Source organism: Tachypleus tridentatus, chromosome 8, assembly GCF_004210375.1.
Source record: "Tachypleus tridentatus isolate NWPU-2018 chromosome 8, ASM421037v1, whole genome shotgun sequence".
Classification (NCBI taxonomy): Eukaryota; Metazoa; Arthropoda; class Merostomata; order Xiphosura; family Limulidae; genus Tachypleus; species Tachypleus tridentatus.
Window position 1 is genome coordinate 79,754,986 of NC_134832.1, and position 13,780 is coordinate 79,768,765.

The window sequence follows — 13,780 nt, forward strand, 5'->3', positions numbered from 1 at the left end:
ACTTCCTCACTGTAAATGTATCTTGTAAATTGTAGCTGTTCCATTTTATATTGATAACTTCTATATGTGCAGTTTGATACTTTAACATTCAAAATCGTTAAGGAATCCATTTTTTTTTTTGTTAGTTCTTGCAACTAGAGTTTGGTATACCTGTGATAATGTCGTGGTATTTTTATTCAAGATGCGATCATAATCACTTGTAAATATCAATTGAGATGTATTTACTTATTGTTGAAATGTTTATTTTCACTATATATTGTTTTTGGTAACAATGCTTTTATCAGATCTCATTTAACACCTTTACAGTAATAAAGAAGTATACTTCTGTATTCGTACACTACGACTGGGACAAATGGTTTCCATCATCATTCCAAATAGCCACAGAATTTTTGAAAGTTAAGTGAGTTTGAAAGTATTTATTGGCATCCAATCTAATGTTGATATATGGCTTTCCACAGCGTTTTCCACTGAGCCCTTCAGTAACCAATAATGTGCCTAATCAGAAATTAACTGCGTGTCAACTATATCCACGTAGCAAAGGTATAAACTCTAATTACTATGTAAATATACTTGGTGCATTTGATTTGGATAGCTTAGAAGATAGTGAAGTGCGTCATAATGAAGAAGAGGCAACAAAACAAGATGTTAGCGTTTCTTCTAAGTAACGATAATCAAGGTGATTAACCAGTAACCAGCAGGGTAAGGTGTAAAGAACATTAACAATGGGAAATATTTGTACCAGTCACAGCATGAGGAAGTGAAAACATTGAGAAATATTCATACCAACTGCAGTGAAAGGAGTAATTTATTGTTAAAAGATTGTGTATCTAAATGGTGTATATTTGTATATCTAATCGTTTATTTAATATAAAAACTTATTCTCTGACTTTAAAGTAATCTTGTCTTTCATTTTTGTACTAGCTATTAAAATGTCATTTGGTGAGGTCTTTTCAAATAACATTAAAGTATTTTAATGAGCTTTATTTAATACTTTATATTAAAGGGTTTATTTATATTGCTTTGATTTTAGTGCGTCTATAATTCCAACGTTTCATTTATTTAATTCTGATATGTTTTGCTTTTGGACTTCAGGTTTATGAAGAGTTTGATGTTCTATCTTGTATAAATTTTTTTATGTTTCAATATTTAAAATAACATTACATCACCATATAATGATTTTAGATTATGTTTTTACTTGTAATCCGTTAATTCAGTTGTACTTCATAAAGTCATAGGAGCTTAATTGTATGTGGTACTGTTTACATTCTACAAGTTACACTTCTTTCCTGATAAATGCACAATGCACCTATTTGAGTTTTCAGTTAGAGATAGCCTGAAGATAAAGACATACTATCTATTTCCTACCTGCTACTTGATTGTAAAGTTTCCATAAATATATTCATACCTGGAACAAGGGAAGACAAATATAAGAAGGCAAAGTCTATCCCCATTTTTTATTGTTTAACTTGCCAACATTTTTAAATCACATCTTTATGAAGTTTTTTGTTTTATATAACTGTCTTTAATTATACCATATTTTTATATGGCTGACTCCTTTATTCTAACTTGGTTGTTTCTGTACTTTCAAAATATTTTGATCAGATACAATTGATTCAATTACCTGCACTATATAGAAACAAAATCATGATTTCATGTTTGCTTATCAACTAATTTTCACTAATAAAGATTTGTCAGTAATCACTTACATCATACAGAACTGTAAAGAATGTTATATAAATGACTGTTTATTGCTAGTTTGTCATAGATGCCAATTTCTGTTTAAATACAGAAAATACTTAACTAGCTGCAATATTTTAATGTGATACGTGGTTTAGTGAAATCTCAAGTTACATATACAGATTGAGTGTAATACACAAGTCTGTTGTACAGTGAGAAACAAACCATCAATTATTCATAATGTAGCACATGTGGTCCAAATTTTAATTTCCATCAGAAACATTTCAAGTTGTTACATTTCCAGTGTTTTGCATCCATAAAGTCTACCCTGCTTTAACTACATTAAAACTATTACATCAAAGTGTTTAAACAATCCACATTTTTTATACTATGACAAACCTGGGCCTCCTTCCTCCATCATGTTTTACACAGTTTCAATAAACGACAATGAACCAGAAAAGAATATATCCCAAACCATATTTTAATAGAAGCCTTATTCTTAACTCGGACAGTCTAACCTTTAACTTAAGACATGTTAAAGTTATGTTTTGAAAAGTCCATTAATGAGGAAAATGAAGTCATAATGTTGCAATGAATCAACAGTCTGTAAAACTAGATGTCTTAAGCAAAACTGGAAATAGGTAGAGCTTTTTTTTTTACATGATGTATATGTACAAACATCAATAACTAGAATACAAAACTTATTTCATGAGACCCAACTTTTTAGCTTCTATCTCGTAAATTAGCAAACGCCACATCTTCACAACAAACACCTCTGCTTCTTCATCTAGTACCTAAAATCAGGAAAAAAGTATATTTAAAACATTCTTTATTATATAATACAATACACACAAATGAGCTAAACATGTCTTTTCATGTGAATACCCACTGCTTCCTAGTCTTTTTTTTCATATGATTCATAAAAAATGTGCATTCTAACATGTTTTAGAACTTAATTCTAAAAATTTCCTTCATTTTAAATTTATAAAATACTATTTTGTTGCTATGATTTTAGGTCAATAATAATGACTAAAATATAAGTGTTACATAACTTTTATATACTATTAAAAGACTGGATGCACAATTTTTTTTTGTTTTAAAGAATAGTACATCAACTGCCAAAATTACAAGTAACAATTTATTTACAAAATAGAAACTATAATTAACTATTAAGTATTAAAACAAATTATACTGAACCATATGAAATAATACTTTTATATAAACAAATTGGAAAATAAGTGGAAAATATAGAACATTTTATTGCTGTTCAATTCATCCCTATTGAACTTGCATTTTTTTTATAGGGCTCGATTCTTTACAGTATGTGTCTGGCTACCTGACAAATAAATTAGAATAATAAATCAATAGAATACAATCAATTTGTTTTAAAATAATAAATTCAATAAAAATCAAATGCATGTACAAAACTTCTTTACACTATAGAATATCTCAGTTGCATCTAAAACTTTAAATAATGTTCTTTATTTGTCAAAAATTCACACAGGCTAGTTTACTTACTTTAGAACTCAACTTAGAAGATAAATTATTTATCTTACTGTACACATTGCAACAGATTAACTTATGTTGGTTGGTTGGTTGGTTGCCATTTACTGATACAAAGCAACTAGGCTTTTTACACCAAACTAGTAAAAACAGTAAAATTGTTATAAATGTAAAAATAAATCAATGTCTAAAGTTCAGATAAAAATTTAAGTACAATTAAAAACACCAATGTTAAAACTGAAAAAGACAATCAAGTTGGACAGTCTCACCATTCAATGTAAGAGCTAAACTCTAAGAACACAGTGTCTGAAATGGTGACGTAGCTCAGAGTCATAACAAGAAGAAAATATGGGCTACTGTGACTTGAGTGTCACACAGGCTACGCATAGGTGAATCAGTACCAAATAAAATAAAACAATGGGTTAAAAAACTGTAACCAATCCATAACCCAGCCTAGACAACTTCCTCTTTCCAATCCTTATGGAAACAAGATGGCCAAAGAACAAATAAAGGTTTGACCTGGATAAGCTTGTTATAATACTGTTCACTTTAAGTCAACTGCCAACTTTCATGAAGCTGAGCCTTCAATATGCCAATGACATTTATGAAGAAAAGAGGAAAAGGTATATAACCTGGCGCCAGAGGCGCCACAGCTGTGTCTGACTAGGGGTGGTCCGGGGGCATGCACCCCAGGAAATTTTTAAAAAATGGATGCTATTTGGTGTGATTTGGTGAATTCTGAGACATAATTTCTTTATGTTTTTTGACATTGCAATGTTGGAAAAGTACACAATATATATCATATAAAATAACAAAAGGAAATTAAAAGACTAAATCAAACTAATAAAAACTATAACTTTCATTTACAGTTTTTAGCAGAATGATTTATTCTTTTAATTTGCATTCATTTTTTAGAAGATATATCAAAATATCTAAAATTAACAAATAAAATAAAAAGTAAATAATTGAAATTTAAGATTGTTTATTTGCTATTTATTCAGTTTAATTTTTTTCTAAATCAAAATATATTAGTAATATGAGTTAATAAAGCCAAAATAACTCAGTAAATATTTCAAATACAAATAATTTCATTATTATCCTTTTTGTCATCAATAACATCATCAACTACTGGCATGCTGCCAATTAAATGTTTTACAGTCATTGCCAATAACTACTTCTCTGCTGCATATATTCCATACAATTTTCAAATCACATAAAATTACTCTTTTGACTAATCATGACTACCTACAGTTCAAATTGTTCATCTATGCAATCTTGTCATTATACTACTGGTACCTTAATGTCAGTGAATTTTCCATTCTTTCACAAATTGACAATGCAAACTAAAACAGCATATGAAGGAAAGCTATGACATTGCTTAAAAATTCAACTACTGATATGGTTCGATATTAAACTACTGATATCAGTGATATGCCTCAGAAATTAAATTTTGTACAGTCACTGACATCAACAACTACTGCTCTGCTGCATGTATTCCATTAAAATTTCAAATTACTTAAAATTACTCTACATGACTACCTACAGTAAAACTTGTTCATCTATACAATCTTGTCAGTAAATTACTGGTATCTCAATATCAGTATATTTTTCATTCTTTCACAATACAAACTGAAACAGCAAATCAAGGAAAGCTTTGACATTGCTTCAAAATAAAATTAATGATATGCTTTAAAATAAACCACTGGCACTGTATGCTGCAGATAATAAAATGTTTTTCAGTCACTGATATCAACTTCTGCTCTGCTGCATAAATTACAGTCAAATTTCAAATCACTTAATTTCCTTTTATCAATCTTGGCTACTTTCCTCTTTTTCGAGACAAGGGTTTCCAGTGCTCTCTTCCGAACTTTTTTTTCTCTCCTTCTCTGAATGGGCAGCTCTCTGTGCCTCTGCAGCTTTCTGGACTTTTTCTTTAGCTAAGGTGGCTGGGCCAGATTTCACAGAACCATAGGCCTCAAGCCTTTTTGCCCTTTTCTTCTGATTCTCCCTCAGCTTTGAGGTATACTTTGAAGCTGCTGATCTAATGTCCTTACACATTCTCTTGTCTACAGGATCAAAATGAACATCTTTCCTTTTAAACATTTCAATTGCTGTTGTTTCTTTGGAGCGTAGAGAATATTTTATCATCTGGTATGCACACGATACCAGACCACGAGACTGCGAGACTGCCTCCAAGATGGCGGTCAGATTTTTTTTTTTCTGCAATAAACATTGAAAAAATACGATTTCTCCTCAAAAACCACCTACCCGGCCCCCAAATCGCTCATATTTTCTCCTCGAATTTACACGAATCTCGTGGGTGATCGTTGGCCGTTTGAAAACCGCGGAAATCAGTTTCAGCGGAAAAATGGCACGCATGTAAAACTTTAAATAACGTTCTTTATTTGTCAAAAATTCACACAGGCTAGTTTACTTACTTTAGAACTCAACTTAGAAGATAAATTATTTATCTTACTGTACACATTGCAACAGATTAACTTATGTTGGTTGGTTGGTTGGTTGCCATTTACTGATACAAAGCAACTAGGCTTTTTACACCAAACTAGTAAAAACAGTAAAATTGTTATAAATGTAAAAATAAATCAATGTCTAAAGTTCAGATAAAAATTTAAATAGAATTAAAAACACCAATGTTAAAACTGAAAAAGAAAATCAAGTTGGACAGTCTCACCATTCAATGTAAGAGCTAAACTCTTAGAAAACAGTGTCTGAAATGGTGATGTAGCTCAGAGTCATAACAAGAAGAAAATATGGGCTACTGTGACTTGAGTGTCACACAGGCTACACATAGGTGAATCAGTACCAAATAAAATAAAACAATGGGTTAAAAAACTGTAACCAATCTATAACCTAGCCTAGACAACTTCCTCTTTCCGATCCTTATGGAAACAAGATGTCCAAAGAACAAATAAAGGTTTGACCTGGATAAGCTTGTTATAATACTGTTCACTTTAAGTCAACTGCCAACTTTCATGAAGCTGAGCCTTCAATAAAGGACTAAGTCCATAATTCAATAAGCATGACTGTGACATCACCAGAGCAAACAGACTTAGACAGGATGTCAGTGAGTTCATTCCCACAAATACCAATGTGGCCACTTATCCAGATGATCTGGATATTAATGGAAGACAAGAATAAAAATGGGCCAGCCATTGGAAACTAGCGTGAAGTAATTCCAGGGCCAACAGACTCAGTGAACTGCATAGCTTCTACACAATCCAGGACACGAAAAATGGCATACAACTTGTCAGTGAACACATAAGCTGTAGAGGAGATTCTGTGAGCAACTAACAAGCCACAGCAAACCACATACAGGCATCAACATCAAGGGGTCACTTATGCCACCCCATGGGTTACCACAAATTACATCCAAAATATTAAATAATTATCTACTTTTCAAAGTCTGCACAGGTAGGTTCAGTTACTTCAGAGCACCCTTTGACAAGATATATTATTTTTGTCTATCTCTGTTATTACAATACCACTCTAAAACTCACTTTAAATAACCCCCATTACAGCTAAACCAATAATCATCGAGTCTACCTTCACTTTCACTAACTTAATGTTTTCTGATTTAGCATAACTTCCACTCAGTTGTTTACCCATGAGTTGCCCAGCTGAGGCATACAACTTTCTACAAACTATGAGATGCTATGATGCTACAATAATCACATAAGGTAATGAAAAAATATATAGAAGGTTCAAGTAATGTGATGATAATTTACAACTGAACTATACATACAACATACAACTCTTCCCAAGTTGCATAACAAAACTTGTCACAACTATCACTTTTAAAATAATTACTTTTGACACTTTATTTAGTTATGAAAACTAAATAATCAATAAATATTATATCACTATATGAAATTTGTACATTAAACATTCTTGCATATCCAACAAACTACTTGAAATGTTCTTGATCCATTTGTCTGTAGTTAAGCACAAAGCTACACAACATGCTACCTGCACTGTGCTCTACATGGGTAACAAATCCCAGCTTTTAACATTATAAGTCTGCACATTTACATTTGTGTCATTTAGGGGATCTAACTGATGTACTTCCTGGTTTCATGGGCACATATTATAGTGAAGAGTTACCAACAAGACTGAGATATACAATGGATGAAGCCCACCATGTGTCAAATGAAGGTAATATCATGGTTAAAGCTCATAATTTTAGTTCAAGAACAATAGCTACAGACATAAAATATAATGTGCCTACTGCCAGTCTAAAGTGATCTTCAACCAGCAAATCTCTGTTGAAGCTTTTATTTTTCTTTTAAAAAGTAATATTATTTTAAGGTTTTTCATAATTTTGTCTCGCTTAAAATTTACTAATCATTAAGCATACATTTATAATAAAATTTACATCATACAATTTGGTGTCAGTGTGTTTTATACAACTCCTAAACCATACTGAATGTTAAATAGTACCAAGCAACTTATTTTAGTCCCAAGGTTAGCACAAAGCTAAAATGTTTTACTTTACTCCTGAGGGAACCAAAGAATTTCCAGAGAACTCATTCTCCTAAACTGCTGGACATACCAACTTCTAAATAATGCCAAAAGAATCATTTTACTCGACTCCTTTAGAAATACTGGAATTTTGAGAAAACACTTTTGAAAATTCCCTGAAAGCAAACCCCAAATTTGGCAATGATTTACATTAGAGCACATAAATAAACAAGTAAACCTACTAATTACATGTCAAAACTTGATTAAAAAAAATTAAATCTGCATTATAACAGCAATGATCATTAAACTGAAAAAGTATAAAACAGTATTTTAAGATTGTGTGTGTTATGTACCTTCTCATAAACCACTGGTTGCACCAATTTTTAAGCAATGCTAAATAAAATGTTATAACTGATGTTTGCATAAAAATAAAATTTTTCATCCAATGCCTTAAGGAACCTGGAAATTCATCAAAAGTGGGCCAAAAATTTGGCATTAATTTACAACAGAGCATGTAAATAAGCAGACCTTCTAATTACCATTTTCATTTGGTTAAATAAATTAAAATTCCATTACAGTGACAATAAACAAACTGGAAAGTACTAAACTTGTATTATAGTAGCCCTGTAAATGTGGGCCATAGCACCACAGACTTGCTAATATATAGAATAAACAACAGGTCTTCCCACTTTAAATATTGTAGGTAAGACCATAATGAACAGACTTAACAGGAAGAAAAATAGTGTTATGTTTACCATTGAAACATCATCCAGAATACTCTGAGCCGGACTTGCAGCCAATACTTTTGTACAGATAAAGCCAACTAAAGTAGGCTCTTCTTCTCCAATATACTCCACAATCTTCTTGTTTATCCAAGGTTTGATTCTCCTCTCCATCAGAGACTAAATGTAGTATATGTACATATGAGTTACTATACTTGCAATTTAAAAATTCACCAGGAAAGATTTAGAAATTTTGAAATCAATTCTGCTGTGTTTGTAGTGTGTACAAGTGTTAACTATAAAAATTCTCAATGAGAAAATATTTTTTCAACTTAAGAATAAATTTTTAAAATATCAGTAACTACCAAAATTACCATCACTTCCAGCTTAAAGATGCTCTTACACAGCCATTTTAACTTTCTTTAATTAACAATTTTTAATTATCAAACAAGTTTTCAAAAATACCATGATGTTGCTACAGAAGAGGCAGTTTCTATTGAGAAATTTTCAAAATTTATACACATGCATATATATATTTAAAATCAAAACAAACTATGAAAACACATGTATACAAAGAAAATTAAATGTGCCAAAATATCAAATTACATGTTAATGATACATATATTCTTAAGATGTTGTATCTTTATGAATTCACATGCAGCACTTATTACAATTAAAACATTGTCTCACATTGTCTACAAGACTCCAATCAATGTTGTATGCAAAGAGATCTTCTTTAGCAGTTGGAATCTTGTCAATTAGGTTTTTAATATGCTTCCTCTTTTCCTCTGTTGTCATCTGTTGTGTGGATGGTGAAGATTTTCCATCCTCCTGTGCATCATCCAAGGGAATCAGTTTTCTCCTCTTCTTTTGCTCCATTGCATCATCTTCATTGGCGTTAAACACATCTTCCACAGTGAGCCGTTTCTTTTTCTGACTACTGCTTTCATTGTTAGTAGCTGTGGGAGTTGTTGGTGCAGGTGGACTGCGAGACCCATAATGTGGACTGGAACCTTTAAAAGTTTATTATATTGATATATTACAAAGCCATAACATGTTACACAATTAAGAGAAAAAAGCAACAAACAATTACCTTTATACTGATCTACAATTTGTCTAAACACTTACTTAAGCATGATTGGCTAACATGAGAATATGATTTTAAGAATATTTTCTACTAATTACCAGATGACCTCATATGTTGAAAATCTCACCAGTAACAGTCACTTTCTCATTCTTGTTAACAAAGACTATGGTGAATAAAATTCAGCATTTAACCATCTAGACACAAGTGTGTAAACTGTAAATGCCATGGCCTTTTTAGAAGTTACATTCAAAATTGACTTAAACAACTTTATTAATAGTGCAAGGTCAATGCACTTGGCTTCAAAACAGTTTATAATTAAAATTTTACATATTACACAAGTTTAAATTTCTTAGTTTCAAAAGGAAATATTTCAGCATACTCCCAAACTTTGCTTTTGTGTGCTACATGTCGCTTCTTTGCTTTGAACTGTGTGTGTAAATTTTTTTTTCCACTCATACATTATTTTGTGTATTATCAAGAACTTAGTTATATGTTAAATATTCTGAAGCTGAAAAAAAATTCAGTGTCTATTCTGATTGGTTTTGAGTTATTCTGTGTTAACTTTATAGTTTGATTATCTTGAAGACTGCCTTGACCAGGTAAAGAAATATATTTACACACACACACACACACACACACACACACACACACACACACATATATATATATATATCTGTTAGAAAGCCAGTTAAATTTACAATATAATAGTTTTAGAACACAATTTTTAGGTGTTGATATACTATTTAAAATTTGCATACTTAAAATAAATAAAAATTACGCAAATTTCTATTAACACCCTACCAAAAGGAAGAGTTGACTTTCATTTAGATTTTAAAAGTCCAAAACCTGCATGTAAGAACTAAATTTTTTTTTACATATTTATTTTATATTTATCATTCTAAAATTAATTGAAATTGGCAACTTAAGTTAGAAAAGAATAACCAAATTAAAAAGGAAATAAACTTAACAGCACATCTATGACCACAATATGTGATCTGACGAATCATACTGCTTGACCTAAGTAGCAGTGGAGCAATAAAACTAAATGATCAGGATACCTAAACACTATTAGTTTTTACTTAAGAAGATATAGTGTTTAACTGTTCGTAATAATATTCAATCATTCTAGATAAAAAATAAAATTAAAAAATGGGTAATCAAAATTTCAGTTTTTTGTGTGGGAGTAACATGATCAGTCAAATGGACTGAATCTGTAATCAGTGTCAGGGTAGTTTGTTTGTTTTGAAATTCACGCAAAGCTACAGAGGGCTATCTTCACTAGCCGTTCCTAATTTAGCAATGTAAGACTAGGGGAAAGGCAGCTAGCCATCACCACCCACTGCCAACAAATAGTGAGATTGACCATCACATTATAATGCCCCCACAGCTGAAAGGGTGAGCACGTTTGGTGTGATGGGAATTTGAACCCTCGATCCTCGGATTGCAAGCCAAGTGCCTTAACCACCTGGCCATGCCGGGCCTGTGTTGGAGTAGAGAAAACAGAAAAAACACTGTTTTGATATTCAGTTAGGAGATTCAAGAAATGATGCAAATGTCATGTGAAAACTTTAAAATAAAAAAAAATTAAATCTTGACATGAAAATTGCCTTGCATTCAAACTATCCATTTTTTTGTGTATGAAAGAACTGTAATGATTACAAAAACTTGCCACATTTCTTGAAGATATATTTACTATATTAAAATTTGTAATATGTATAGTTTCACATATTACATAACGGTTGCAAGGTTGGTTAAAATGACCAAGCCAGTATAGAAAAGGATAATTACCACCTAGTAAATGATTTGCAGTTTAATCTTATTTTAGTTATTGAAAACATCTGTAATAAATTTCAGTGCTTAATCTATCTAATTTTATATATGAACATTAATGCAAGACCAAATTAACTTGGTGTATCAAATGTTTTCTACCAAAATCAGCCAACTGAGACTAAAATTTTCACTTCAATATTTTTGTTGTACTGACTACTGCAATTCTGCATATATTTAACAGATATTTATGCCTGCTTCATGAACTGCTTCTGATATAATTTCTATATCACTCAAATACTTTAAATAAATTAAATTCATAAACAGTTTTACAGCTTACTTCATGGTAAATCCTGTATTTAATGTAGTTGAAACTATTTTCTATGTCAGTGCTAATCATTTTACTGCTAAACCCATCTCAAAGTTGTACCTCACAGCAGGATTCAGGTTCTTAATACAGACCTTGATGAGAAGTGCTTATGTTTATAAGAAACATTTACTGACCAAGCAACTTTAACTACAACTGACCTACTTGGGTTCAGCAATAATACTGTTAATTTACGAAAGAAATTTTTACTTAATTTTTCACAGAATTTTTCTGAATTAGAAATAAAATTTTAGATAAAAATGTTAGTTTGATCAATATCATTTAATCTGCAAAATAAATACCTCCTAGCTTTAAACCAACAAATCCTATGGGCTTGACCTCTTCACTGGGAATGGTAACATCAGAGAAACCTGATAAACTATTAGGTGCACTGTCTTCTTCTATGGGTTTGACTAGTTTTGATTGCTCTATTTCTTTGCGAGGAGACTTTTCTTTTTTCACCAAAGGCTTTTTTGGCTTTATTTCTGGGAGTTCTTCTTCATTCTCAGATTCAAGAGGTTCTGGCTTTACTCTGTTTTTCATTAACTTAGCATCTTCTTCTTGATAAATCTACAAACGATATAAAGTATTAAAAGTTAAGGACTGAAGTGATTATGATAAATGCTTAAATTTCTAATTCTAACACAAAATTCATTTCTGATTCCAGTTACAATATCTTTACTGTTATTTAACATTCACAGAAACCACATCTTAAGGTGACAACTCAACATTTTGATATAGCATTAAATATTTCAAAATAAGAATTTTTAATGCACATAATTACAACACTAATGGCCTGAGGGCCTCCTGAAATATGATAAACTCATGATTTTACTTTCACTGTCATTTATAAGTAGCTTGACATACAGTCATAATACTTTGCAAGCTTCTCTGTGAATAAACCTACAGTTCTAGTACAACAAATCTAATACATATTCAAATCTTTGCATTTCATTTCACAAAACATCTTTTGAAAATTATAATTTTTGGAATACGTCTTAATGGCAAATAAATTGACATTTATGTAATAATCAGATCTGTTAATTGTCTTCCATAAAAGATAGATAAATGTCAATAAAACCATTATAAATTTAACAGAAATTACTGAAGTAATAATACCTACCATATTATGGACTGTTAACATTATAAATGTAATTTTACAAATTGTCACACATGGCAAGCATCACAACCATTTTTTATTGTAATTATTTAATTTGTTTGCTTAACAACTCAATGGAATGCATGAACATGTTTTATCAGTGAACACACATGAAACAAATCGATAATGAATGATATCCGTTCCAGGAAGATTCTCATTTGTTTCTGAGAGAGAGCAAAGCATCAAAATTATACATTGTTTGAATAACACTTTACTTGGCACTTCCACTGTGCCTGTAAAAAGCAATTTATTCTATAGTTGCCTTTATTTCATTATACAGATATACATAAATTAGTAACTAAAGCACACCCAGTTTATTAGAACTTTACACCAATACTGAAATGTTATTACAACTCTTATTACAAATTATGTTTAACTTATATACACACATATACATACACACAAGTGTGTGCTTACTATCTTCAATAATTTTTACTGTACAAAAAAGACTTAGATGTTAAATTAATTGGGGTTGTAAACTACAAATTTTCTAAAATGTCCTTTTTGCCCTTTAAATTGGTATAGCAAACTAAACCCTCTGGTGTAGTTAAAAAATAAACTACTACCCAAAATACAGGACCTCATCCTGGCACCTCTAACCTTTTTTTCTCATGGTGCAATCTAAATCCACTACACAGTGGGAATCACATAAATAGACAACAAACAAGATAGTGAAGATATATACTTTTGAAAGAAGGTCTAAAATCAAAATTTAAATTCATCTGACTTTTGTTAAAACAGAGTAAGAGCTGGAAAGTTATGGTCATGTATCTGAACAGATTCATCAGACAGGAAAAGAAAATTAGAAATGCAATTTTATACAATTTTTATACATGATCCAATATAGAGAAAGTTACTAGTGATTAGTAGTACTCTGAAATTATATTGTTCCTTTCTTTAACAAATTATCAATGATAAAACTTCATAATATATTTATCAATAATTCTACATAGAATTTTTGTTGAATAATATTGCATTTTAACAGATTTAAATCTGTTTACATTAAGTAAACAACAACA

The 13,780-nt window shown here is 30.8% G+C and overlaps 1 protein-coding gene across 1 annotated transcript in view; it reads right to left on the minus strand.

Annotated features, from left to right (window-relative positions):
* Nucleotides 1-1,908: 1,908 nt before the first annotated feature.
* Nucleotides 1,909-13,780, minus strand: part of LOC143222763 (RNA-binding protein 25) — a 59,747-nt gene continuing 47,875 nt past the window's right edge. Inside the window, exons 16-19 of the mRNA XM_076449716.1 lie at nucleotides 11,905-12,172; nucleotides 9,072-9,394; nucleotides 8,415-8,561; nucleotides 1,909-2,471 (exon numbers count right to left, since the gene is read on the minus strand). Of these exons, the coding sequence (XP_076305831.1) occupies nucleotides 2,379-2,471; nucleotides 8,415-8,561; nucleotides 9,072-9,394; nucleotides 11,905-12,172 (831 nt within the window). The 3' untranslated portion in view covers nucleotides 1,909-2,378. The remainder of the gene's footprint in view (nucleotides 2,472-8,414; nucleotides 8,562-9,071; nucleotides 9,395-11,904; nucleotides 12,173-13,780) is intronic.